Source organism: Sceloporus undulatus, chromosome 9 (assembly GCF_019175285.1).
Source record: "Sceloporus undulatus isolate JIND9_A2432 ecotype Alabama chromosome 9, SceUnd_v1.1, whole genome shotgun sequence".
NCBI classification, from domain to species: domain Eukaryota; kingdom Metazoa; phylum Chordata; class Lepidosauria; order Squamata; family Phrynosomatidae; genus Sceloporus; species Sceloporus undulatus.
The window spans coordinates 31,687,928-31,715,892 of NC_056530.1; the positions used below are offsets into that span (position 1 = coordinate 31,687,928).

At 47.3% G+C, this 27,965-nt stretch overlaps 1 protein-coding gene across 4 annotated transcripts; it reads left to right on the plus strand.

Annotated features, from left to right (window-relative positions):
• On the plus strand, positions 1-27,963 carry OTUD7B (OTU deubiquitinase 7B). Of its 4 annotated transcripts, none has more exons than XM_042440027.1 (12): positions 1-291; positions 13,534-13,684; positions 14,992-15,162; positions 15,798-16,055; positions 17,136-17,237; positions 17,714-17,841; positions 18,267-18,379; positions 19,185-19,312; positions 19,705-19,854; positions 20,688-20,802; positions 21,265-21,349; positions 21,654-27,963. In XM_042440027.1, the coding sequence occupies exons 2-12, from the start codon at positions 13,600-13,602 to the stop codon at positions 23,025-23,027; spliced, it is 2,709 nt and encodes a 902-aa protein (XP_042295961.1). In that variant the 5' UTR covers positions 1-291; positions 13,534-13,599; the 3' UTR covers positions 23,028-27,963. The 4 variants fall into 4 exon arrangements, with proteins under 4 accessions (XP_042295961.1, XP_042295963.1, XP_042295962.1 ...); XM_042440029.1 differs by lacking the exon at positions 1-291 and adding an exon at positions 353-455; XM_042440028.1 differs by lacking the exon at positions 1-291 and adding an exon at positions 6,733-7,070.
• The last annotated feature ends 2 nt before the right edge of the window (positions 27,964-27,965 follow it).

Consider the following 27,965-nt stretch of genomic DNA (forward strand, 5'->3'; position numbering starts at 1 on the left):
GCGAGGGAGAGCCGGGGAGGGCCGGCGGTGTGGCGCAGAGAGAGAGAGAGGAGGAAGAAAGGAAGGAAGGGGAGCGGGCTTGGTCCGCTCGGTGCCTCGTCCCTTGCTTTCTCCTCAGAGGCTCCTTCCTTCGGAGCCCGAGGGGCGGGGCGTTGAGGGATAGGCTCCGCCCCTCGCTCCGTCGTCAGTCTCTGAGGGGAAGCGCCTCGCTCTTTTCTTTCCCTCACAACAAACCAAGAGCCGGAGGGATGGCGGACGCGCTAGGAGCATTCGCGGAAGGCGACGGCTGAGGTGAGCGCCTCAGCGACCCTTCCTCTCCGCGAATGCATGCGCCCCCGCGCCCCCTCCTTCCGCACTCCCTCGCGCCCTCCGAGGCTCCGCCCCTTTCGGACCCCCGTCCCAACGGACGCTCGGATCACCCGACCTCGCCCGACCCGCCCCTTTCGAACGTTCAGGTGGGGGCGGCTGCGCGCGCATACAATACCCCCCCCCGCGCTCCCCGGCTTTTTCCTTCTTTCTTACTCTTTTCCCCGCCCCCTTTTTAGAACTCCCCGCCCACTTTCTCTCTCACCCAAACCCCGCCCACAAGCCCCCTCTACTTACCTGGCTGGCTCCGCCCCTTTAGAACGCTCTCTGTTGGGAAGGGGCAAACCCTCGCCCCGCCCCTTTCTGGAAGCCACGCCCCTCCATTGCCATCCTAGCCCCTGGTCACTGAGATTCCCATCATCCCCAGGCGAATGGTTTGAGATGGGGGGATGATGGGAGTTGTGGTCCAGGATGGCTGGGCTTCTCATTCTGAGGTTGAGGCTGCAGATTGCTCTTAGAGGGGGATGATGGGAGTTGTAGTCCACCAGGATGGCTGGGATTCTAAGCCAAGGCTGCAGATCCTTTCTGGGGAATGATGGGAGTTGTACTCAAGGACTGCTGGACTTCTCATTCTAGTCTTAGGCTGCAAATCCCTCCTGCTGGGGGGATGATGGGACTTGTGATCCCCATCAGGCTGCAAACCTGTCCTAGGGGATGATGGGAGCTGTGCCTTGACACATCTGGGAGATGATGGGAGTTGTAATGGGATTCCTCTGTGTAAGGCAGTGAGACGGGGATGTCTGCCTTGTGGGTTGTCCATTCAGCCTCTGTCTCTCTCTCTCAGGACGGCGGGGATGCTGGGCTTTGCAATGGAGGGTTGTTGGGTTGAGAATGAAGTGTGCGACTGCAGTTGCCTGATTCCACTTCTCTTCCTCCTTTCAGTTTGTCCATTGGGAAGCCCACCCTCCCCTCCTCCTGCCTTGTCCTCATGGAGTTGCATTGCCCATGTTGCTGCTGGGCTACCATCCTTGTATTTGGGCCTCAGTGGCTCTTTGGGCTCCCTTTGGCCCTTCTCCTCCACTCTCCCAGCCCTCCTCACTTCCCGCTTTCCTTCTGGTCCTCCATCCATCCTTCCTTCGCCTGGGATTCTTCTTCATTCCCTACTTTCTCTTCTTTTGTAGTTCTTCTATCGGAAGCCAAGAAAATAATTCCAACTTATCAACCCCTCTTCAGACAGTCTTTACACTCTTGCTTTGATGCAAGACTTAATTGGTGGCTTTAATTGGCGGCTTTCCCTTTTGGTCCATGCTTTCCCTGGAATCAGACTTACATTTTCATCTGGTTATTTTTGTCTTTCCGGAGTGGAGGAAAAGTTGGGATGGGGAAGGGTCCCATCTTGGCTCCTCTTTTTCTCCTTTTCTTTTGGTTTGCTATTGTGTGACGTAGTGCTTTGTGTGTTCGACTGTGACCCTGGAGACCGGGATTCAAATCCGCAACTCAGCCGTGGAAACTCTCTCAGCCTCAGAGGACGGCAATGGCAAACCTCCTCTGAGCAGATCCTGCCAAGAAAACCCCGCAATAGGGTCGCCATAAGTCAGAAATGATTTGAAGGAATGCAACAGCAGCATCCCATAAGTTAATATTTATCACATTTTTCTGTAGTTGCTGCGCATTGGACCTTTTCATGGGCTGTTGACTCGGAAATTGTGCAGCAAACAGAAACATATAGGAGCCGTCGGTGACAGTCAGCCATGGGTTTGTCATCCCCTTCTGTCTGAAATGGATAGACTGTGGTCAGTATCGGCCAAAGGTTGGCCGTAGAATTGTGCTGGAAGACCTACAAAGGCCTAGAGAAGTGTTCTCTCTAGGAATCTCTAGGTCTTCCAGCATGATTTCTGCAGATGTTGCCCATAGATCTGGAAGACTTAAAAACTCCTAGAGATGATCAAATCTGTGAACAATCAAACCCGCAAAAGTCAAAGCCACCAGTGCGGAGGGCTGACTACTCTGAATTGTGCCCAGAAACAGATGATGAGCCAATGGAGCTGTCCTGGGGAAGGAGCTGTGTGGTCCTGGCCCTTTCAGGTCTCGAGCAGAAGAAGGAATGGTCCGTAGGTTGCCCTTTTCTCCCGCAGCGGGTTCTCCACGGACTTTGGCTCCGGAGGGTGCGTCACCGATGCAAAGTGATGTAATCCTGGGGCTCGGCCGGCAAAGACTTCCATGCCTTCGGCAGGTAAGTGCCTGCCATGGCCGCTCCCTGTTCTCGCCGGCACGCCCCTCCGAACAAAGCCTGGAAAGCTCTAGGCCTGACCTTGGCTCTGGAGGACAAACTGGGCTTGGTCCTCAGCTCCTTCTGTGGCCCCAGGTTCCTGGACATCTTTGCCAAGAGCAGGAGTAAGGCAAGGCCATGTTCCCCCAAGGCTCTTGGGGATAAACATACAAAAAGCACCGTATCCTCCAAAATCCACAAAACAGTGATATCTTTATTTGACCAACCAAAAGGCACATTGCACACGTTGCAAGCTTTCGAAACTTCAAAAGTTTGCATTATCTGTAATGCGGCTTTTGGTTGGCACAATAAAAGGTATTGCTGTTTCGTTGTGGGTTTTGGATGATACTGTCCTTAGCTATACGGTCTTGGATATACATACAAAAAGTGTACATTTAAAACGGAATTGGACAATCTTTAATATTAAAGTGGTTTGAACCGACACTTAAGAAGATCAACATTTAAAACTAATCAGAGCAAGCGAAGCTGCTCAGGCCCACTCTCCCAGTATTGCTTTTCTGGTTTTGGAACCAGAAAAGGGAGATTAGGGATTGTTTTATCTTCACCTATGTAGGGACCAGGAATGTGGGGCTCTGGGTCACTCCATCTTCAATCCCCACGTTTGCCAGCGTTTGTCGGAGAAGGTGGCCAGGCTTGTGGATGATGGAACTTGGCTGCTAATTTCCTTGCTCTGGATCTCGTCCTGCCCATCGCTACCTGTGTTCTCTCATTTGTAGGTCTAAAGTGAATGTATTTGTCCATCTGTATATCTAAAATCTGACCCACTTGTTCCAAATCTGTGCTCTAGTCCTGAGCCGGGCACACTTTTTGCTGACCTTTCTCTGCATCCACTGAGTGGCAGCTCCCAACCTCCTTTTCCCTTCAATATATCGATCTGGTCTGTTGTCAGCGCCTGGGATTTTAAAAAAAGCAAAAAGGCAAGCAGTTCACGGAGGGAGCAGTCTGGCTGGGGCCATTGCTTGCTGATAAAACAGCCTCTCCCGCAACCCCAGGTTGGAGTCCATGTGCATTTGTTGTTGTTTAATGCTCTCGAGTCGACTTTGACTCAGGGCAACTCTGTGAACGAGGGACTTCCAAGTCGTCCTGTTATCTACAGCCCTGCCAAGGTCTTGCAAACCCAAGGTTTTGGCTTCCTTCATTGGGTCTTTCCACCTGCAATCTGGTCTTTTCCTGCTGGCTTCCACCTTGCCAAACATTATTGTCTTTTCTAGTAAGTCACGTCTTCTCATGATATGTCCAAAGTACGGCAGCCTCAGTTTAGTCTATATCAGTTTAGTCAGTTTAGTTTATTATGATAATAATAATATCTTGGCTTCTAGGGTGAATTCAGGCTTGGATCACTCTCAGATCTATCCATTTGGGGCTTTTTGTCATCCATGGTATCTGCAGAATCCACTTCACTATCTGCTGTCACAGCCATACCTAGAACTTGGAAATACAATGGCATGGATAGCCTTGTCTTTGGTATCCAGGGATATATCTTTACATTTGAAGTGTTCTTTTGTGGTTCAGGTTGTTTTCTAGAGAAAGTGCCAAAGGAGAGACATACTTCTTTTTTGAGGCAAAAGGAAGGGGGCTTTATTAGCTCAGGACACTAGCATCCAAATAGACTAAGCTTCCCAGGGCTTTAGGTTGTGTGGGCAGAGAACCGTAGGGCTTTGAATGTGCAGCTAAGAGTAAGTAAGAATGTGACTTGGTTGGAATCCCAAGAATCACGCTCTCCTCCTTCCTGCCTCCCCCACTTCATGGAACAAGTGTTCTCATCCTCCGTCCATCCAGGCTCTGAGGTCCAGTAGATATTGTCTCAATGTGCCTACAGGGCTGGGACATTTTGTTTTAAGATTTGCAGAAATCTGTCAGCAGGGAAGGAAGTGGGGGAAAGGAGCGTTTTCAAGCTTTGGCTACCATCTGAGTTGAAATGTTTCATCCCGTTTCTGGATGGGTCTCCTCACGCTCCTCCTTGTTACTTGCCATCAAGGCAAATTTGACTTAATGTGCCCCTTTGAATGGGAGACCTCCAAGACACTTGGCCATCCACAGCCCAATTCAGGTCTTGCAAGCTCAGAGCAGTAGTTGTGGCTTCCAAGATTGAAAAATTTGCTGATCATATAGCTTTCTTCTTTTCCTACAGCTTTCTGCTTTACTCAGTGCTATCTTTTAGCAGTAGGCCATGTTGTTTCACAATATGGCCATAGTACGACAGCCTCAGTGTAGTCATTTTGTCTTCTGGGGAGCGAGCGTTCATGCCTGCTTTGCTCTCAAACCGATGGATTTGTCTTTTTGGCAACCTGGGATATCCACAGAACTCTCCACCAGCATCATGTATCAAATGAGCTGATTCTTTTCACGTCCCTTTCTTCACTGTCCAATTTTTACAGACATACATCAAAATCAAATATAACAAAAATCTGAAACCTGACTGGCTTCTGTGGTTCAGTTGAACTGGATGTTTGTCTCCTTTTGGACCTCGTACGGAGCCCAGATGTTAGTATTTAATCTATCCATAATAAAGCATCTCCTGGGTTGCACTTCCCATGACTTAGCATCTTAAGGGTTGTACAACTGGATGAGACCAAAGCTAGCTTTTCTCATCCTACATTCTGGTCCCTCACCAGCCAACCAAATATCCAAATGGGAAGTCCAAAAGAAAGCTCCTGGGTGGTGGGCCCTTTGCTGCCGATGTGTGTTACTTTGGGATTCCTTGCAGAGACTGAGAATGTGCCTTAGGAGCACACAAACGCCGGCTGCCTGTGATAGCGATGTGCTCGGCATGCGTTGTAATGCAACCGACATTGTCAATTGTTTGGGAGCGGCCCAAATCTGTTAGTTTGCTTTCAAAGTAGCGCAGCTGTGGTGGAGAACAACATGGGTGTCTGTCTGGAGATTTTTTGTCTGTCATAAGGTTTGCGTATTGTCAATATAACTCTGATGATAGGCCTCTGCCATTTTGGTTATGTTTGTGCGTGGCATAGTGGTTTGAGCATCGGATTCTGACTCTGGCAATGACAATGGCAAACCCTTCTGAAGAAACTTGCCAAGAGAACCCCATGATAGGGTTGCCTTAGGGTCCCCATATGACTTGGAGGCAGAGAAGAACAAACTAGAGATGGAAAGAACTCATCGTTGTCCCTGCTATAAATCCTGGTTTCTCTCTCATCCATCTTTCTGTGGACTTGTCTTTTTTCCTGTTGTCTCTTTCCATGTCTGGGTTTAATTTCTTAGACATCCTTGTCGTTGGGTGCAAACCACCCAGACACCGATCAAGAGCCCTTCCTTCCCTTTTTGTGGCGTCTGCTCACTCTTGGTCACCAACTGCTGCTGAGTTTTTTCCCTTCCCTTCTGGAATGAAGTCATCCCATGTGTTGTTGTTGTTGTGGAGGAGGATGATACACAAGGCGGGCTGTCCTGGAAAAGCCTGGCTCATGTCTGTGAGTAACTTGCTGTGAACGGAGGGTGGAAAGGGGGCAGAGAAGCTGCCGGTCTCCTGCCTTCTCCATCTGGAGTGATGTCAGACAGTGTGGCCTGTGAATCATGCACCAATGTACAGGTTTATATACAGTAATAGGTATGCATGTGTTGCTTTTTTTGGCCCAGCTGGGATCTCACAAGCAGCTCTCCCTTATGCTCAGCAGAGATGGGGGCAGACCCATAAGTTTCTGCTGGACTTAAAGAAATTACATTAAATGGATGTATATCACTTTGGAAAAATCAAGGCTGTGGACGAAAGTGCAGTAGACAAGTGCGTCTATGGACTACGCCTCCCAAAAGCCCCCAGCCAAGCTGAGGAAGACTGGGAGTTGTTATTGTGCCAACAGGTAACTTTTTTCTAGCTCAGGCATGGAGCACATTTCTTTTCTTAGTACAGGTTGAGTTGCAGGTTACTACAGGCTGAGTTGCTTACAGAATTGAACCGGAGGACCTGTAGATTCCTAGAAACAAAGGTCTTTTTTAGTTTGAGGGTTTTTTTCCACATTCATGGGGGTCCTTCACCCCTAACTCCAGCAAATGTGGAGGGACCAGTGTATATAAATCAATCCTAATCTTCCAAAACGTGAAAAGTTTGGGGAGAATGAAACTGCTGTTTACATCCTTCCGCAGGTCTCTGTTCTCCATCTCTACACACACACACCACAAAGACCCACAGGAGATGCCTGGCAGGGGTGGCTTGACTAGATCCCCCTTGGTGCTTTCATTCTGCCAGCATACTTGGGGCCTTGCATCATCCCCAAAGAGGCGTTGAACTTTCAGAGAGCTCCTGACAGTCCCAGGGTCACGCTGTGGTTGTGGAGCGTGCAGTCACACCCGTTGGAAGGAAAACATGACTGAAGCTTGCCTCTTCCTTTCCTCTTTTTTTCCTTTCTTCTCTCCCCCCCTCCCCGGCCGTTTACCCGAAATAAAGTGGCATTGTTGGATTCTTCCTTGAAGTTCATTCTTCCTCCTTCCATCACCACTGAATCGACCCAGGCTGGAAAAGGTTTGCTTGTTGAATTCACATTCTTTCTCCCTCTCTTTTTCTTTCTCCCTTCCCTCTTCCTTCCCTAGAAACCCCAACAAGTCTTGGAGGTTACCAATTTTAACTTGACTGCATGAAATAGATCTGGGTTTTGCATTATATGGGCTGCAATTTTGGTTTCCAGAGTCTTGGACCTAGTCTGGAACGGATTAATACGGGAGGCTGAAGAGCTCCTTGGAATGCTGCCATATGGTTGGGTTTAAAAGGATGGATTGAAGGAGATGGCTTAAAGGTTTCGAGTTCCTTTCTTTAAAAGATGGTTCTTTGCATATAGGAAAGGGGATTGAGGTCTCTGTTTGTGTCTGAGAGAAAGCGGTGGAGAGAGAGAGAGAAACTTTCCAAGCAGTAATCCTATTTTTTTTAAAGATCTTTACTGTTTTTAAAGGCTGTGCTTCTAGTCCTCACACATCTTGAGGGAACGCGAGGAAGAGGAGAAAGAATCCTATTTCACGGTTGTGTTTTGTGCTGCCCAATTTAGCAGGATTTTAGAGGATTTTTAATAGTGTTACATCTTTTAAGAATTTCTTTCCTTGCAGAAAACTACTTTCTCCTGGTGTGGTGCACGCTGACTGTTTCAAGAATTGAGAAAGTAGCACAGTTCAAGTCAGATGGCTTTGGGTCCAAATGGTAATCTCATTGAATCTTTGGGCCTCCTCTTGACTGTCGTTGGGAAACCACCTTATGGGTATGTTTTGCTTTTTGACAGAACCGTCCGGCATTTGCAGACTGAGGAGACTCCTTTGTGAGGATGGTCCTTTATGCCTATATTCCCAGACACATTTCAGACAAACAGGTGTAGGCCAGCTTTTGCACAAGCAGCGTTTGAATTAGGGGAGGGAAGACAACTGCTTATCGGTCAGCCAAAAAAGAACAAATAAACCGCCACATATTCTTGGCGGACTTTGGAGCTGTGAGGGGTGCAAGGAGGTCGGTTTTGGATGGCATTGCTCCGCTTTCCCTGCAAGTCCTTTTGTGCACAATATTTAGTTCTTTCAAAGCATTCAGGATGATCATGTTGGAAGAAACAGAGAGAGAAAGTTAACTCCTCCGCGGTAAACTAGACTTCCAGGAACCAAGCCAAGGGCTGTGCCAGAAAAACCACAGCTGGGTTTGCCCGCTGCATCCTCACATTCCAGAGGCCGGGTTGGAGCGAAATGCAGTTAAAGATCCTCCCTGGTTTTTAAAAAAGGTTTAAAACATTCATTCTGGTTGGAAAACAGTTGCATTTACTTTGGTGTGTGGTTCTGGATTATGGATTTTAGATGCACCTTCATGCATGGAGGTATGCCATTATACCCACCAAGACTCCCATCATTGTCTGTAGTGGTTTTCAAATAAAAGGGGGAAGAAACCCCAATAATATAGAAAACAGAATTCAAAGAAAGCCCATTGCTGGCAGTTTTACTGCTAGTCCCCAAAAACTATAAGGCGCTGGATTCTCTTCCTTTACTGTACTTAATTTCTGATCTGGGTGCATTAATGCATTGCAACCATCAATCCTTTCCAAATATTAGATAAAGGAAGTATTGAAGATGGAGTTTGGAAAAATTAAAGTTGTGAGCGGCAGCTTCTTGTGAGTCCAGACTAGCTGGAAGCCGGGCATGGAGGCGGAGGAGTCCATCATCTCTCCTTTTCCTCAGGCCCTGCTTTGCGTCCATATTGCACATCCCATGGAGCCATGGGTGTCATGGACCGGGAAGGGCGTTTGGCACCCTGCTGAGTCACCGAGGAAGACGGGTGCTTTGTTTACGTCCCGCTGATTGGAAGTGACAGGGCTATTTTGGCCACGGACTCTGCCCTGCTGGACTCCATCCGGGCAAAAATATTGCTGTATTGAAGGGATTCTGCCAGCCACACCGGGCCTTATGGCTTGCAAGGCAGATGAAACTACTGCCTCTTCTGACCTCAGATGCCACATCGCTGCTGCAATTCTTCCATTCCTGCAAAGTTTTCTTTGCATCGCTTTTCAAGATAAACACATATGGTATATACGCACAGAAGTGTTTCCTTTGTCATCGTCATTGATGGTTTGCAAAAAGGGAGCTGCTGTGCCAAGATGAGCCAGGATTATAAAAAGGGAAAAGGAAGAGAGAGAGGCATCTCAGCCGGGGTGATGCTGTGGCTTTGGTGTTGGACTAGGACTCTGAGAGACCAGGGTTCGCATCGTTGCTCAGCCACAGAAAACCACTGGGCGACATTTGCAAACCACCTTGGAAGAGGCAATGGCAAACCACCTTGGAAGAAATCTTACCAAGAGATGGTGTCACCATAAGTCAAAGACTCAGAGGAAGCAGTGGTGTCCTGTAATAAATTTTAAGAGACAGTGGAGTGTCGTGGTCAGCTGGACTATGGTTCTAGGAGACTAGGATTTGAATCCTCACTTACTTGCAGAAGCTGCTGGGTGACACACTCTCAGCTTCAGGGGAAGACATTGGTGGCATACCTCCTGTGAATAAAACTTGTCAAGAAAACCCTACTGTATGTTCAGTTTAGGGTTGCCAAAAGTCAGGACTGACTTAAAGACATACGATGAGCACTTTTAGAACTAGCTTGTTTGTTTCAGCAGGAAATAAAATGTTGATTTCCTAGATGCCAATCCACTTCTTCAGATGCTAAAATAAATCTGTCTCAAAGATGCTCCTAGAATCCTTCTCCTGCCCTTCCCTTTTTCATTTTTATGCTGTGACAGACGAACTCAGCTATTTCTTTGAAAACTGTGAACCAAAATTGTGGAATTTAAATGAGTCAGAGTCTAAGTTTTTCTGCTTCCCTGTCCACAATGGCCTTTCTCTCTAAGTGTCTGATCGGGGATTTGAAGTCTCTTTGGCTTCTTTCTGCCTCACCAGTAAGAACAATATAATGGGGACAAGGGGACATGAGGACCTTCTTAGCTGTGGCACCCCAAATTGTGGAATGCCCTCCCCATATTTATTGGCCAGTTAAATAGTTTAAAAGAAATACAATTTCAGGATGTGCAATCCTGGAAGTCTTGGCGCAATTATCCAAGAGTGTGATCCATGAAGTTGTGCAATGCACAGAGGGCAAGCATGTATTACCCTAAAGGAAATTAGTTGTTGTTGTTTTGTCTGAAAAAAGGCCACTTTGAGGTTGTTTTGTCCGATGACGGCACAGAGGCCTGGAGAAGCATCCCCTCCTGCTTTGCAAAAGCCAACCGGCCTTGTGCGCGCACGCACACAGACACACACACATGGCCTTTCTTTTCGCATCCCGCCAACAATACAGAGAAGCCCCTGTGTCGGGGGCCTGCTTGAAAGGCACAGCCAGGACTTGGCAGCCTTCTCTGTGACTTCGGAGGACACAAAAGACGCTCTGCTTTCTGTGTGTCTTTTCTTCCAGATAGCTCATGCTTTGTTTTTAGGAGAAGAGGCTTAGGAACGGTGGTGGCTTGATGTTTTTATGGAGTAGGGAGTATTTTAAAAAATTGACACAGACCTGATAATTCTTGACATTCTCTCGTTTTCTATCCCAGCCCTGAAAACTTCAGGCCAGACTGCTGTGGTATAGTTAAGAACTCTGGCACTCTGCTGTCAGCCGTTCATCACTTTTGAGGGTTCATTTTCTCTGTGCAGCAAATTCTTCTGTGTGAAAGATGGAGGACATAAGAGTCCTAGGGTTGGAAGGGGTCCCCAGAGGGCATCGGCTCCAACTTCCAACTCAATGCAGGATCTCCAGGTAAAGCATCTCCAGCAGGGAGCTGCCCAGCCTCTTTTGGAAGACCTCCAGAGAAGGAGATCCCTCCACCTTTCTAGGCAATTGGTTCTATTGCTGAACCACCCTTACAGTCAAGAAGTTCCTTCTAATATTCAGTTAAATTTTACCCCCTTGTAACTTAAAACCATCAGACCTGTTTCTGGGACAACAGAAAACAGGTCTTCTCCCTCTTCCCTTGGACAGCCCTTGAGATATTTAAAGAGTGTGATCATCTCAGTCTTCTCTTCACCAAGCAAAAAAACCCAGTTCCTTCAACCTTTCCTCCTATGGTTTGTTCTTTGTATTTCTTTTCAGCTCTTCTTGCTCTTTTCTGAACCCTCTCCAGCTTGTCCCTATCCTCCTTAAAATGAACTTAGGACTGACCAGCGCAGCATAGAATCGGACTATTCCTTCCCTGGACTTGGAAACAAAGCTTTTATTAATTGCAGCCTAAAACAGCAGTGTCCTTCTTTGCTGCAGCACCACATCGCTGGCTCATGTTTAATGTAGGGTCAACCGTAATCACAGCAATCGTTTCAAAAGCAACTGAAAAGAAGACTGGAGAGGACAGGGAGAAGGGCTTTCCCAGCAGATCTCAAGATACGGGGATATTTGTAAGAGAGAATACAGCCCTGCAGGTAAGCTGGCCCTGAGCCAGATCGGGGCCCAAGATTTGTAATCCTTTTCTTGGTAAACAAGAATGGCGCTGCCGTTGACGTGTGCTGGGTGTGTCAGAGCATGTGGCTTCTGTTATTCTTGGGTTTTGCTTTAATTAGCTTTCCTGGTGACGATCGCTCCAACAATAGCATCCCTGCCTCAAGAGAAGTGAGAAATCCTGACTCTGTGATCAATATATATACATAGATATTTTGCAAAACTGTACTCAAGGAAGGGAAAAGGCAAGTCTGCCCAAATCTGTTGGTGTGCCCAGGTTCTGGTCAATCAATCAATCAATCATGTTTGGGTTCCTCGGTGGAGCTCAAAAGTAATGTATTCAAGGCTTACAACTCTGTAGGTCATGGAAAGCGAAGGAGAGAGAGTGGGACTAGACCATGAGGTCACTGGATGCGTTTCCGAAATAGAACTGTAGTGCTTTTTTTCTGCTGTTTTCTGTTTTAAAAAAAGTTTTAAAATATGAGTTAAAAGCAATTTTTGAAACACGTTTAAAACATGTTGTTATTATCAAGTGCCCTGAAGGCAACCTCAGCTTGTGGCGACCCCATGGAGGAGACATCTCCAAGACTCCTGGTCCTCCATTACTTTGCTCAGGTCCTGCAAAGCCATACCCAAGACCTCCTGAATAAGAGTCCATCCATCTAGCAATACAGCCTTCCTCTCTTTCTATTTCCCTCCACCTTTCCTAGCATTATTGTCTCTTCCAGTGATCCTTGTTTTCTCATGTTGTGGCCAAAATACGGCAGCCTCAACTTTATCATCTTGGCTTCTGGGGAGAGTTTTCATTTGATCTGTTCATCTTCTTTGCCGTCCACGGCATCCTTAGCATCCTCCATCGCACCATCTCCAAATGAATTGACTTTCTTTCCATCTGCTTTCTTCACTGTCCAACTCTCCCATCCATACATAATGATGGGGAATACCATGGCTTGGATGATTCTAACTGTTGTGTTTAGTTGTATATCTTTGCTCTTTAGGACCTTTTCTAGTTCTTTCATAGCAGCCCTTCCCATCCCTAGACTTCTTCTTTCTGGACTGCAGTCACTGTTTTGATTCATGTTTGATCCAAAGTAGGAGAAATCTCTAACTATTTTGATTTTCTCATTGTCGAGGTTGAATTTGTGTAGATCCTCTGTGGTCATTATTTTTGTTTTCTTTAAGTCCAGCAGCAAGCCTGCCTTGGCACTTTCTTCCTTGACCTTCCTTTGAAACATAACAAAATAGAAATGCAACATAAAGCGAAATGTTTGCTTTATATGCTTTGTCCTTTTTGTTCTTTATCTATTGCTGTACTGATATACATGTATATATAGACATATAGAGAGAGAACAAGAGTGCTTGCACCTTCAAAGCACAGCGCGAAGTACAAAAATAAAATGATAAAAACTGATCTCTGAGCCAAAGGCGTGCAATTTGAATTTGTTTAAAGAAATTGTGGGGGAAGGAAGGGAAACACAGATTGCCCATAGATCTACTTCACAAACATATATGTGACTTTCCTGCCTTTCTGTAGAGGATATGTGTGGCTTTGTAGGCACCTTCTTCTGTTTGCAAAGGGAATGATGGGTCTTCTAATGCCTTCTGAAAATCTGTTGGTTTGTCCTGACAGTAACCTGGCTCTTGTTTCACTGCTTTATTGGTTTTGTTGCAGACTGGTAAACTGTTTGCGATGTTTACCTTGTGCTAAGCAAGCCTTTTAGTTGCAATTTTACAGTGTCCTTTTGCAAATTTATATTATGCATAAACCACAGACTTCTGTTATATTCCATTTTGGTGACCAGATTTATGGATCCACGGTTCTTTAACATGCTTGGGTAGCTGGAGAAGTAGTCTTATCTGCTTTCTCCTTTTCTTTCTGTTTTTGTCATCCATGCATCCTCTGTCAGGGATTTTCAAGGCAGCGACTGTTTCCTTTGCCTTCTGCGGATAGGAATGTGCAACTGAAGTTGGATTGGCTGGAGTCAATTCTTGCTGTTTCCCAGTTCAACTTTGATTTTCCATGGCTGAGCTGAGCTTTCTCCTCTTCTTCCTCCCCCAGATTGACAAGGAAGCCTGGATCAATGTCCCAGCGGTTCCCAGCTGCCTGTGAGGAGTTCAGGATCGCATGACCCTGGATATGGACGTCGTCCTCTCCGATTTTGTCCGTTCAACTGGGGCAGAGCCAGGATTGGCGAGAGACTTACTGGAAGGTAGGCAGCGTCTCCTTGAATAGTGTCACCCAAGTGTTCCCTCCACCACCTACAGTTGGTCCTCCACATTTGCAGCTTGGACTTTGGCAGATTGGATTATTTGCAGTTTTCATTAATATGTTCTCTCTAGGAATCTCTAGGTCCTCCAACGCAACTCTGCCAGAAGTTGACCATATAGTTGTGCAGGAGAACCTAGAAATTCCTAGAGAAAACACTTCTCTAGGCATCTATATGTCTTTCAGCATAATTTTGTGATCAACTCCTGGCAGAAGTTGACCATAGGGTTGCATTAGCGGACCTGGATATTCCTAGAGAGATGTACTCTCAGGTAAAATGAATAGTCTTTGTTTGTTTGCAGTTTCTCCACATTCACGGGGGTCCTTCAACCCTAACCCCAGCGAATGTGGAGGGACTGTACTTACTGCCTTTCAAGGATGTGCATACCTGGATTGGCTTGCACTGGATGCCCTTTGGGGGTACCTTGCAACTTTTACAGTTGTGTGATCCTGCAAAGTCTGGATTTGCCTCAGATGTTCTTTCCTCCCGGTTTGTCACCAGCTGAGCTCCCAAGGGCAGAAGGAAGCTCAGCTTGGGCGAAAGCAGCTTGGGATGGGTCAGGAATTTGACTTAAGTCCCCCCCAAAACACCCCTCCCATGTAGAGGATGATGTTGTGATCATATTCAAGCCTCCAACATGCCACTCAGAGGTGTGGGAACGATGGTTGGAATGTTGTTCTCTGGGCGGGTCTCCTGGCAATTCACAGACTGTGGAATAGGGTTGGCTTGCGGTAGTTTCGAAGATAATTCTATCCAGGTTTAGAGAAAAGTAAGGGCCTAGCTACCTTTAAAGTAGGAGATACCATCTGATCTGGAAAGCTAAGGAAGTTCAGCCCTGGTTAGCATTTGGATGTAATTCCAGGATCTATTTCAGATGAAGGAACTAGCAAAACCATTTCTGAGTATCCCTCATTAAATCCCTCACACATTAAAGTAATTCCTCCTTGGGGGAGGCACTACAGTTCCCATAATCCCCCAGCCTGTGTGGCTGCAATTCTCATAATCTCAAAAGGAATTTTGCAAGTTCTGCATTTGAAGAAGGAAAAATTGGATATGTGCTGGGTGGGTATGCGGACAGATTGCTAGATGTTTGTAGGAGCTTTTGGAGTGCATTAGGGTATGAGAATGTGATCCGTCCATCTTCTTCTGGACCAAAGAGATGGTTTTGCCCTAACAGAAAGTGTCTCACTTGTTTCAGGACTGGGCATGTGTGTTTAAACCTGCACCGGTTAACCCTTTACTCCCCACAGGGAAAAACTGGGACCTGAGTGCTGCCTTGAGTGACTTTGAGCAGCTTCGGCAGGTCCACGCTGGGACGCTGCCCCACTCCTTCCACGAAGGGCGCCCCTTCAAACCCGCTGAGAGAGAGGGACCCCGGCCCACGCGGCCCCTGCTCCAGCGCCAAGATGATATTGTCCAGGGTAAGAGAGGCTCAGAAGAGAAACTTGCCAACCTTTGGTGCTAGAGCTGGGTGTGCCTGTGCGAAGGAACTTGCAAACCCCCTTACACTATCCTGCCAGTTGCCCTGGGCCACTTCTCTCCTCTCTTTCCAGCCATCTTGGTTGGGTCTAGTGGGTAGATATGGGGTGGACAGCTTTGAAGGGCTTAGGTGCTATTTCCCACCTCCTGAACTTGCCACAGCTGGCTGCAAAAGCTCCGTGTGTAGAATACATATTGTGTGTGTGTGTGGGTATCTCCCTGTGCTCAAAGATCCCAAGAAACATGATTTTTAAGAAAGCAAGCAAGCCACCACCTTCAAGATCTTGAATTCCCCCACCCCATGCCTCCCATGCCACCATAAATAAATAAATAAATAAATAAATACATGATAATGAATGAATAATTAAAAATACGGTCCAAATCCCGTGTCATGGGGGGTGCCTTCCCAGACTCAGTGCCCATGTTGGTTGGAGAAGTAACGTCTCCCAAAGCTCTGAGGCTTAACATCTTTGCCCAGCCAAGACTGGACATGATTGCTGTCCAACCAACAGTCAGAAGGAAGCCTTGTCTTCCTCCTAGGCATTCCCCATCTTACCTTTCTCTCCTTCCTTCTCAGAGAAGCGCTTGTCTCGTGGCATTTCCCATGCCAGTTCCACCATTGTCTCATTGGCACGTTCCCACGTCTCCAGCAATGGTGGTGGCAGTGGCAGCACTGGTAGCAGCTGTGGCGGTGGCGGCGGCGGCGAACACCTCCTGGAGATGCCCATCTGCACCTTCCAGCTGCCCGACCTAACTGTCTACAACGAGGAGTTCCGCTCCTTCATCGAACGGGATCTCATTGAGCAGTCCATGCTGGTGGCCTTGGAACAGGCTGGTAAGCGGATGGGACCCCGGAAGGTGGCAACGGCATCCTCTGAAGAAAGAGGACACACCTGCCCAGCAATGAGTTCTCCTGAAAAAGTAGAACTGGAAAAATTCTTCAGTGATTAAAATGTTGTCCTCTGGTTTAGTACATTTGGTTTAAACATTACTCTCCAACAGGGATAAAGATGAGGTATTCCATCTAGGGAGTTAAACTGTAATGCCACCAGTATAGGATGGTTAGACCCTGGCTTGAAAGTGAGACATATGAAAAGGATCTAGCGGTCTTGGTAAACTAAAAACTAAACATGAGTCAATAGTGCAATAAAAACCTAGTGCAATTATGGGCTGCATCAACAGGAATATAGTTTTCAGACTGAGGGAAGTAGTAGTCCTACTCTATTCTCCTTTGGTCAGACCTCACCTGGAGTACTGTGTCCAGTTCTGTGCACCACAATTCAAAAAAGATGTTGAGAAGCTGGAACATGTCCAGAAGAGGGTGACCAAAATGGTGGAAAGTCTGGAAACCATAAGGCCCCATGAGAAGAGACTTAGGGAGCTGGGTTGGTTTAGCTTGGAGAAGAGAGGACCGAGAGGTGACATGACAGCCATCTTTAAATATCTAAAGGGATGCCATGGAGAAGATGGAGCCAGCTTGTTTTTTGCTGCTCCAGAGACCAGGACACAAATCAAGGTATTCACATGACAAGAGAAAAGAGATTCCTCCTAAATATTAGGAATAACTTTTTTACCCAAAGAGCTGCCGGACAATGGAATAAATTGCCTTGGAGGGCAGTGGATTCTCCACCTTTGAAGATCTTTCAACAATGCTTGGTTGGGCTTTTATCAGGAGTGTTTTAGTTGTGTCTTTGTGCATGAGAAGAGGTTGGACTTGGGGTCCCTTCCAACTCCTAAAATGCTATAATTCTAAACCCATTGAAAGCTTTATGTGGACTTGTCCTGTGGAGATAAATAGGTGCCAAACTTATGAGTTTTCTGGGTTGTAGAACGGTGACCTCCCCAGATCACTCTGAACATAGAACACAACAAGAACACTGAGCACTTTCTTGGTTTCGTGGTTTCTCTCATCCAGGTCGCCTCAACTGGTGGGCCAACGTGGATCCCAGCTGTCAGCGGTTGCTTCCTTTGGCCACGACGGGAGATGGGAACTGCCTGCTTCATGCGGCTTCACTAGGTAAGGGCCCCATCTTGGGGAGAACCATGCCTATCTTGGTTCCATGATTAGTTGGAAGCCAGAGCACCTCTCCTCCTCCTTCTTGCTAGGCAATTTAATGACAGCTGTCATCTTCTTCATTGCTTGTTTTTATGTACCAGCCTATGGTGGACCCTCTCCTAGGGTTTTCTTGGCCAGATTTTTTCAGAAGACATTTGCCATTGCCTATCTCTGAGCCCATCAGTTGCCCCAAGGACACCCAGTGGATTTTCATGGCTGAGAGGGGATTTAAACCCTGCTCTTTCAGAGTCCCAGCCCAACACTCAAATCCACTCTAATATGGTGAACCTGTCCTAGTCACCATGGCTGCCCTGAGTTTGCGAGATCTGAGGAGGGCTTTTGATGAGAGGGTGACTAGGAGGTCTCTCCATAATGTTTAATCTTTTGTTTTTATCTCTCCCCTCTCCCCTCAACCATCAACCCCACCTTGGCTGCAGGCATGTGGGGTTTCCATGACCGAGACCTGATGCTCCGTAAATCTCTTTACACCCTCATGGATAAAGGAGCAGAAAGGGAGGCCCTGAAGCGGCGCTGGCGGTGGCAGCAAACGCAGCAGAACAAAGAGGTACAGCGCTGTGGCCAGGTGGAGGTGGACCCCATGTTGCCACTGAGAATGGGTGCTTTTGGTGTTCATCACCCCTAAGAATTTGTGAGATCTTGGTCTGTTGAGGAATGTTCAAGACCAGGTCTAGGATAAAGTAAATTGGGACCATAAGTCCCAGAATCTCCATTGCATTTACCAGCTGGAGGATTCAGGGGGTTGTAGTCTAGAAGAAAGATCTTCCCCAATCCCTAAGCAGGGCCAAAACATTTGCCATGATGCCAGCAAGGACCTTAAATCATCTCTCCCTGGTGGAAAAGACCCAGTTCACTACAGTGATGTCGGACTGCAACTCCCAGCAGTTGCAAGCAAGGTCTTCTAAGCAGCCTGACCTGTCTCTCCTTCTTCCTCCCCAATCAACACCTCTTTTTGTCTACCCACCCCATCAGTCTGGCCTAGTTTACACAGAGGAGGAATGGCAGAAGGAGTGGAACGAGCTGATCAAGCTAGCCTCCAGTGAACCACGGATGCACTATGGCACAAACGGCAGCAACTGCGGAGGGTGAGTGGCCCCTTTCCCAAAAGCTGGTCCTGTTGGGACTCTTCACTACCATAGAGACCCTGCAAAAGTCCAGGGACCCAAGGCAGTCTGTCCTCCAGTGGTGGCTTTAGAAAACAGTGTGGCCCAAAGCCTTTGTTAGTCTTCCTCTCTCACTGCAGTCATGAAGGTTAGAAACATGACTTTGTCTCTCTCTTATTTTTATGCAATGGTGAGGTTGGGGGGATGCTGGATTCCTTCTTTACGCCAGTTAGTTTTGGCATGGACCCAGAGCATTTCTGAAGAGAGTTCAAGGGAGTTGGGTATGTTCAGCGTGGTGAAGTGAAGACATGACTGCCCTCTTTAAACACCTTAAGGGCTGCCACAAAGAGGAATGGGCCCAGTTGTTCCCTGCTGTTCCAGAGGATAGAACCAGGTCTCATGGTTTTAAGTTACAGGAGGGTAGATTTAGATTGAGAAGGAACTTCTTGAGAGGAAGAGTGGTTCAGCAGTGGAGCCAACTGCCCAGAGAGGTGTTAGAATCTCTTTTTCTGGATGTCTTCAAAAAGAGGCTGGACAGCACCCTGCTGGGGATGCTTTACCAGGAGACCCTGCGAGGGTTGGACTCACAAGTCCTCTGGGGAACTCTTTACAACTCTAGGATTCTATGCTCCCTTCTGACTGGTGTCTCCAGCGGTTTGAATGTCCCTTTCCTGAGTTTCCTCCTCCGTTAATCAACCAGGCCAACAGTTTTGCTGGAGGTGAGTTAAACATCTGAGAATTGGAAGGCTTCCCAACATATTTTCCCCCTTTCTCTGCCTCCTTGCAGGGTGGAGGGCTCCGAGGAGCCGGTCTATGAGAGCCTGGAAGAATTCCACGTCTTCGTCTTGGCCCACGTCCTCAAGCGGCCCATTGTGGTGGTTGCAGACACAATGCTGAGAGATTCCGGAGGGGAAGGTAAGAAATGGGGCGGTGGAGGTTCAGAGAGGGCAGCTGGGATCTCTCTCAAATGATGGACACGATTCTTCTCTATACCGCTATTCCCTCCTCCGAACCTCCTCCTCCATATTCTGCTGTATTTATACCTGGGTCTTCTTCACGCAAACCCAGCCCCTCACAAGTCCTTGGCCAGCACTCCAACCCCCAAACAATGCTGGCTCTTTAGCAGTCTGTAGCTGCACTGTGAGGCCTTCGTGCTGCCTGTCAACTCATGGCAAGCTTATGAATTTCATGGGGTTTTCTTAGGCAGGGCAAACTCAGAGGTTGTCTGCCCCTGCCTCCCTCCGAATGCAGCCCACAGCGCCTGGATTTCCTCGCCATGCTAAACAATGTCTCTGTCCCCCTTGCAGCATTTGCTCCGATTCCCTTTGGTGGCATCTACCTGCCCTTGGAGGTTCCTGCCAGCAAGTGCCACCGCTCGCCCCTGGTCCTAGCCTACGACCAAGCCCACTTCTCTGCCTTGGTCTCCATGGAGCAGAAGGAGCCCACCAAGGAACAAGGTGCCAACGGAGCCCTCCTCCTCTTTCCTCTTCTTTTTCTTGTATTTATTGATATATTTTCTTTCCTGCCAGTATGGGATGTAAATGGGCTTACAACATTTGAAACAGACAGGCCTGGGAAGCAGGTGGGATGGAGAGAAAGCCATCTCCCAAAGTTCATAGTATGTGCAGAGGCTCATATGGGGAGATAGGGCCTTTCAGATAGTCTGGATCTGAGCCATAGAGGCCTTGTATTGTGCCTGTTTACTTCCGAGAACAATACAAGGTGTTGGTTATAACCTATAAAGCCCTAAATGGCTTGGACCCAGGGTACTTGGAGGACCGCCTCTCCCCATATAATCTGCCCCACACACTCAGGTCATCTGGGAAGAGTTTGTTGAGGATCCCAACAACGAGATACGTGTCAACCTCACAAAGGGCCTTTTCCATCTCGGCCCCTGGGATCTGGAACACCCTTCCCGAGGAACTCCGCACCGCCACCTCCCTGGACCTCTTCAAAAAGAGACTTAAGACCTTCCTGTTTCAGCAAGCCTTCCCCGATGTCCCTTGATATTGGGACTCCCTGCTATATGTACAACATTATCGAGCGTATCAGCTGGCCTGGTTTTGATGTATGGTTTTAATGTGTATTTTTGTCATTGCAATTTTTACTGTACACCGCTATGATCAACACGGAATAGCGGTCTTATTATTTATAGGCCAGAACTAGAACTGTGAATTCTATCCAGAAATGGATCAACAACTAGAGAAGCTGTTTCAGCAAAGAAGTTAATATGCTCCCTTTATCCAAAAATTGGCAGCCCATTGGAATTGTCCTTTCTTTTCCTTCCCAGCTGTGATCCCGTTGACTGACTCGGAACACAAGCTGCTCCCTGTGCACTTCGCTGTTGATCCTGGGAAAGACTGGGAGTGGGGCAAAGACGACAGCGACAATGTCAAACTGGCAAGGTGAGTGTGGCCTGCCTTGGGTGGCGCTTGCAGTGGGGCACTTGGCAAGGGCTGAGAAAGGCAATCCTGTGGAGAGGTGGTGTATGGAGCCAAAGCAAAGTGGACAATTCTCTCTCAGGAATTTCAGGCTTTGCACTTTTCAGTTTTCCTACAAGACATCTGTTTTTGAAAACTGAAGTTAGTGGAAAAAAATTGGCGAGGAAGGAGTTTGTACAGTTGCTTAAGCTTTGCCTTTGGTACAAAGTAGCCTTGGCACAAACACTGCCCAAGTGTAAAGACCAAATGGAATCTGGCCCTGTAGTTAGCGTTTCAAATATGGGAAAGTGAGTAGAGAAAACACTTGGGTGGGAACCTTTCTCTCTAGATCCAGGGACTAGAAAGCCTCCAACTCAACAATGCTCTCTCTCTCTCTCTCTCATTCTCTCATTCTCTGTCTTTTGTGTCTTTATCTGCCTTCATTAGCGTGACGCTCTCGCTGGAGGCCAAGCTCCACTTGCTGCACAGCTACATGAATGTAAAGTGGATCACTTTGCCTTGTGACACGCAGGTAAAGGAATGTGAAGAAGTACCGGCCTCTCTTAGCAGGGTCCTGGGTTGGGGGTCTTCTGAAATGCTCCCTCCACTTTGGCCCCAAAGGAAGAGACGACTTGTACAGGGTAGAAGCGAGGGAAATGCCAGAAGCAGAGTTAGCACAGCCAGGGACTTGGAGCAGGGGCAAAAGGAACTGCTGTGGGAAACATTGCCAAAACTCACAGACTGTTTTTTTTAAAGTTGTGTTCATTTTCAGGTAAATTTTCAGTTGCCATTGTCTAGCCATATCTTAATGTCTCCCTCCTTCCTGCTTTTCCTAGGCGCCACTGGCACAGCCGGAGTCTCCGACTGCCTCTGCAGGGGACGATGCCCGATCCGCCGTAGATTCGGGCGATTCAGACAAAGAATCCGTCTGCAGCAGCTCGGCCAGCAACAGTGGGGGCAGTAAGAGTGGTGGTGGCAAGGAAAAAGAGAAAGACAAGCCAAAGAAAGACCGGGAGAAGGACAAGGAGAAGAAGCGGGCTGACTCGGTGGCCAACAAGCTTGGCAGCTTCGGCAAGACCCTGGGAAGCAAGCTGAAGAAGAACATGGGGGGGCTGATGCACAGCCGAACTGCCAAGGGGGCTGGTGTCAGCAATGGGCAAGGAGATGCCACCTTGGAGAAGAAGAAGAAACAGAAGGGCTCTGTCAAGGTGAGGAAGGGCAGCAAGGATGATGCAGCCTCCTCTGGCGAGTCAGGGTCCCCTTCTGAGAAGCCGTGCCTGGCCAAGGCAGCCACGGAGAAGCCTACGGACACCTCATGCAAGTATGGCAGTGATGTCAAGCTCAGCCTGGGCATCCTCAGGGCCGCCATGCAGGGGGAGCGCAAGTTCATCTTCGCTGGCCAGCTGAAGACAAGCCACCGGCACCAGTACCAAGAGGAGATGATCCAGCGCTATCTCTCAGATGCTGAGGAACGGTTCTCGGCCGAGCAGAAGCAGAGGGAGGCTGAGAAGAAGTTGGCGGCCCTGGGCAACGGTGGGCCAGGGAAGAAGTCGGATTCAGAGGGCAACCCTCTCCGAGGGGAGGACACCCTCCCGAATCCTGCCTACTCCCCGCCGGGAATCTCATCCTATGGACCCCAGAGCCCCGACCTGGCTGCTGTCGGGGCTAAAATGGCAGGCTTCCCCACCAGCTACTCAGGGGTCTTCACTATCCCTCGCCCTTCTATGATGGGCAATGTGGAGAGTGCCCATCCCCCCAGCTACCAGGACAGCCGGCGTCAGCTTGCAGGCGGCCCCTGCGGCACTCTCCCCTCATACGCGACGCTGCCCCGGCACTGCGCCCAGGGCCGCCCCCACCTTTACCAAGCTGACCCTCCCCACCTGGGAGGGCGCTTCTCCCCAACAGAAGCAGACATGCCACTGAGTTACAGGGGGGCAGACTGTGACGGCTCCCCCTGCCCCATCTTGCCCAGTAATGGCTACCGGGATTACCACGAGCCAGGAGGTGGTGGTGGCGTTGGCGGCAGCTCTCCAAAAGGTGGAGACCAGAGCAGAACCCAGTTGCTCTACAGTGTCCAGCAAACTAAATGCAAGCAGCCGAACTGCAGTTTTTATGGGCACCCAGAGACTGGGAATTACTGTTCCTGTTGCTACAAGGAGGAACTGAAGCGGAAAGAACGGGAACGGGAGGCCTTGATACACCGGTTCTGAGGAGCCCAGATGAGTGTCTGTGGAGTCTGGACCCACGGGTACTGTGGGGAATGCAATAATTTTTTCTCTCCCCATCCCCTCCTGCCTCCGTTCCCTGTCTTGTTCAGGAGAAGGGAGCAATGGGTTTGGCAGAGGGTGGCCTATGCGTGGTGGCGCGTGAGAGGCAGCTTGCAGGGGTCAGAGGTTGGGGTAAGAGCAACTGGAGCCTGTGTCTCAGTGAGGTGTGTGTGTGGGGGGGGGGGCACACACACACAAAGAGTGGGGGACTCTTGCACATGATGTGTGGAGTGGGGGGAACCAGGGGTGCTTGCACAAGTGTGCAGGGATTCGGGGGACATTTCTGTGTTGTGTATCCAGCGCAGAACTAAAGTCAAAACTGCACCAACCTTCTAGACCAAAGCTTTGAATTTTGTGGGTAGAACAAATGCAGACAACTGCAGGGAGTGCTTTCCTTCCCACTGGATCACCCCCCCCCCCGATTTAATTTTTGTTTTCATTTCAAAGGAAGGGAAACCAGCATCCCTATGATAACATTTTTACCCTCCAGAAAATGTAATCTTGGTTCTCTTTTCATTAGGTAATATTAACAGGTGTTTTGTTGCTCATTTGTTTCTAAAGATAACTTGGGATCTTTTCCCTCCCTGACACTAAACCTGGACTTTTTAAGTTGGAAAGATCTGTTGCCCCCTCACCCCAAATACCCAAGCCACCCCTTTGCCACCCATTAACAAACCCCACCACAGCTGGCTTGAGCTTTTCCCGATGACTTGGGCCTCACCAGATAACAGATCAACATATTTAAAAACTTGTAGGAAACTGAAAGTGTTAGATAGATGAGGAGGAAGGGAAGAACCAAGTCTCGATACTCCATTTTATTTTGTGTTTTACTGTGCAAAATGGTGAACTTGTTCACGGTCGTCGCACTTGAGCGAGAATGCGGAAGCCGTAATGAAATTCGGTGGCGCATTGATCAAAGCAATAAAATGCTAAGAAAAGTTTTGAAAGGACCTAGCTGGTAACAACACCTCCTTTGCTTCCTCGAGTTTTTGCTGCTGTTCCTCCTCTTAAAATGCGTCAGTAGATTTTTTAAAAACTGTATAAAATTCTCTCTTACCTGCAGAGAATAACTTTTCTTCCATGCAAGCTATATATATATACCCCCCCCCCCCCGACTACCTCTGTTCTGCTGAGTAGAAATAATGTGGCTCCTTTTTGTCGAGCCTGGACTCAACGGGAATGGCAGATAAATACTAAAGAATATAGGTGTTCTATACATATAAATAAATATATTTTTAACAGGGCTATGTTTGTGTTTTGGGGTGGGATACGGGATGTAAAACAGATGCTAACAACGCTCTATTTTTCTTGCTCTTTTTTTTTTTAAATGTAAAGATGTATTCCCACAATTCTTCACGCACCTCCGCCCTCCCCCCAAAATTGGCATTTCGGACGCACCCGCTGTCGGCGTTGCATTATTTATTGCCGACGTGTCTCTTACTATGAGTGGGGAAAAGCTCTGTCCATCAATTGGCAACTTCTCCCCATCCAGAGTTTTGAGTGAAATAACTGTGATCCAAAAGGAGGAGTTGTTGTTTTTAAATAAATTAAATTAAAATGGCCTTTTTGTTAAAAATGGGCCAGCGTCTAGGCAGGTGGCTAGGTTTATCGAGAATCAGGGAAGAAGAGTCTTCCAAACTATGCAATTTCAGCGTTCCTCACCCAGGCCCTTTTTGGAGTGGGACGAGGAGAAAAGCCAAGTGTACTTAAAATATTTTTTTTAAAAAAGAAACTCTACCTGGGAGGTTTTCTTGGTTCTTGGATGCCCCATGGGCTGCCTTAAAGTCGGGTCTACATTGGAGGCGGGAGGGTGGTGCAGATGGGGGACTGAAGGCTGGCTATCTTTGGTACCTCCTTTTGGAAAAGAGGCAAGGAAGGGGATGGAGAGCGGTGGTTTAACCATTTCAGGGGGATTGCACCTCAAAGTGAAGGCAAGGTGGGACACTGTGGAAAGCTATGGCTTTCTCTCTGTGTGTATGTGTGTCTTTTGGGGACATTTTTCTCTTTTGCATGGGATGACCATCTGAGGTGGCTTTTTAGAGATTAGAGGACTGTCAAATGTGATGAGGATTTGAGACAGGGATGGGCAAAGTGTGTCCCATAAGCCGCGGCCTGGGGTCAAATAAATCCCCTTATTTTTTTACCCCCAGATGCCTTCTTCCACATTGAGGGCCACCCCAGGGTCCAGTTTAGGACCAGGAAGTGACTTCCACTCACTTCATGTTATGGCCTGAAAACATGGTGGACAGTGGGCCACAAAAATAGCCCTGGGGCCACATTTGGCCCATGGGACACAATCTGAGTATCCTTGAAGTAAGGGCTCACAGAAAAAAACATGTTTTTTAGACATGAGAAGGAGGGAGTTGACAAAGAGATTCAAATATTGTTGAGTTTTGGACCTGTGCATTGGGGTCGCCAGGAAATATTTCTCTGCAGGCTGTGCATTGGACAGTGCCTTTCTTTTTGTTCATTTTTGGACCATGGCTCTCTCAATCCTCAAGACTGTTGGAGGCTGTGGGCCAAAAACTAGAAAGGGTCACCGTCTTCTCCGAAGCTGTGGCATGATGGAGGTGGAAGATGGCAGGTGTGCTGGAAGAACCAGAGCCAAGTGAAAGATGGAGATCCAAGACTTCTCCTGGATCAGAGGAGAGCTTAGTGCGTTCTCCAAATCAATGGAGGAGAGGACAGTTTGTCTTCTTTTTTGAAGCTTGGTCTTGAGGACAAGCCTCTTTGTTGTGTGGGAATCCAGTAGAAGTGACCATCCTAAGCTTTTCAGGCAGAAAAAGCAGCTAAGAAAAGCTCCCTTTGGTGGAAGGCTTGGTTGAGTCAGGTCTTGTAATGCGCACAGATACTCTGACTTAGATGGATAAGTTGCCATTTTCCACTAATGACTATGTGTTTTTTTCAGAAATTCTCTAAATAGATTTCTAGGGGTCCAACAGACGAAATGGTTGCATCTGTTGAGCTCCTCCTGCCCACCCCAACCCCAAAGACATGACTGGGTGCTTTAGATTCCTCCCGATCAGAGAGTTCAGACTTTGAGCCTTCACAGGTTTACCTCTTTTGTTGAATGTCTCAATCCCGTCGCAAAAGGCACAACCACAAATGGAATAGGGAGTCCAGGCAAAGTTGTTGGATTGCGGCTTGTTGTTGTGAATTAGATCTCCACACGCACACCTTGTTATACAACTTGGGGTATAACTTAGTGCCAGTACAAAAGAAAATGGCACCCAAGCACACTGTCCATTTTGTCCATTGGGTCAAGGGGATATCTTGGAGTTGTCTCCCTCTCTTTTCGGGGATAGCTGTGCCTCCGCTTGCAATACTTGTCCAGTCGCTGTCTAAAAAAATACAGTCTTCCTTCCTTGCAAAATCTACCAGAATTTCTCAAGTCCAGAGAACATGATAAAGGTCTTCCATCATCCTGGTTTTCCACTAGTTTCCTCCAAACTAAGTTTTTTAAGATTCAAATTTCATTACCAATAACTCTCCATCTTCTCTCCCTCTCTTTCCTTCTCCCCCTAAAAATCTTATTACTGCAATTAAGGTATACAGATTGTAGCATCTTTTTTTAAAAAATCAAGCAAAAATGAACTTAAAACGACTCGAGGTTTTTTTTTTAAAGAAAAAAAATACAAGGATATTTAAAGAATATTATTTTGCTATAAAGAGTTGCAACTTTTAAGACCCTGAGTCCGAAGCCTTTCCGCCTTAATGAATTCTGATTAATGCTTTCATACCAGGGTTAAGTTTGAATCCATGAAACTTGACACTGTTCCCTTATTTCTTCCTTAGGTTTTATTTTAATTTTTCTAGGTGACTTTGTTTCCTTTATGGTGAAACAAACCCCATTCCCCCCTCCCCTTTAAAAAAGGGATTATTAACACACAGAAATACAAATCTTATTTATTAAAAATGATACAAAATTCCCCTCTCCTCTTTATCCTTTTTTGACGCATAGTTGAAAACTGAATGCAGTGGGGAATTTTTTTTTAATGGTACCTCTTCTTTTATGTTTTAATTTAATTTTTTTTAAAGGAGGTTTTAAGAAAGTAGTTTCCTAGGCACCTTTTTGTTTTTTTAACTAATAGAAGTGATCACAAAATAAGCTTTTATTAAATCTTGGTGTATTAAGTAGAGAGCATTTTGAGGATTTGAAGGGAGCGGCGTGTTGTTTGGTTGTGGTCTGGCACCCTCTAATGGACAGGAGAGGTTATGGCATCCTTTGGCGAGAAAAAGAAACTTTCGGAATTGCTTTCCGAATGGGCGAAAAACCCTGAATGTGTGTATGATATCCCCCAGCGCCCTTCTGGAGGGGGAAAAGTCTTGTAAAGGTTAAACACAAGTGAGATTTAACGGTAAAAGGGCTGAGGCATTAGCTGCTAGAGCTGTACTTTGGACAGTTAACGTTAGGATATTCTCTGTGGGGCTTTTTGCTCCTTGCCTAGGGGAAAAATCACTTTAATCGAACTGAGTATTTTGCTTGTTTCATCTTGACGGACACGAATAGGTTTTTGCACAGCAAAAGAAGAGATGTATATCCTCGTTGTCGGACAACCTCCTTTTTAACGCGAGTGCACCGCTCTTTTTCCCATCTTGGTTTCCTTCCGTTTGTTCTACTCTGTTGGGATTGTGGAGAGGGAAGGAATAGAATGGCTTTTTCTTTAAAAGAGGAAAACAAAAAGTCCAGGATATAACTGTAACCAGCTTGTAGAGTTCTCCGTAGCAAAGATTTGTTGTTTTTCCCCTCTTTCTTTCTTTCTTTCTTTCTTTCTCTGTTTTCTTTCCCTGCTAGTTGTCCAAGAAGTGACCTGAATTAATTCTCCGATTGTTGTTGACAATAAAGACTTATTTTTTAAAAAGGACGGAGTTTATTTAACA

Bases quoted from the DNA above. Each gene is read 5' to 3' on its own strand.
- OTUD7B (XM_042440027.1), top strand. From the start codon at position 13,600: ATGACCCTGGATATGGACGTCGTCCTCTCCGATTTTGTCCGTTCAACT. The intron at 13,685-14,991 runs GTAGGCAGCGTC...TACTCCCCACAG, and splicing joins GGCGAGAGACTTACTGGAAG to GGAAAAACTGGGACCTGAGT. The intron at 17,238-17,713 runs GTAAGGGCCCCA...CCTTGGCTGCAG, and splicing joins GCTTCATGCGGCTTCACTAG to GCATGTGGGGTTTCCATGAC.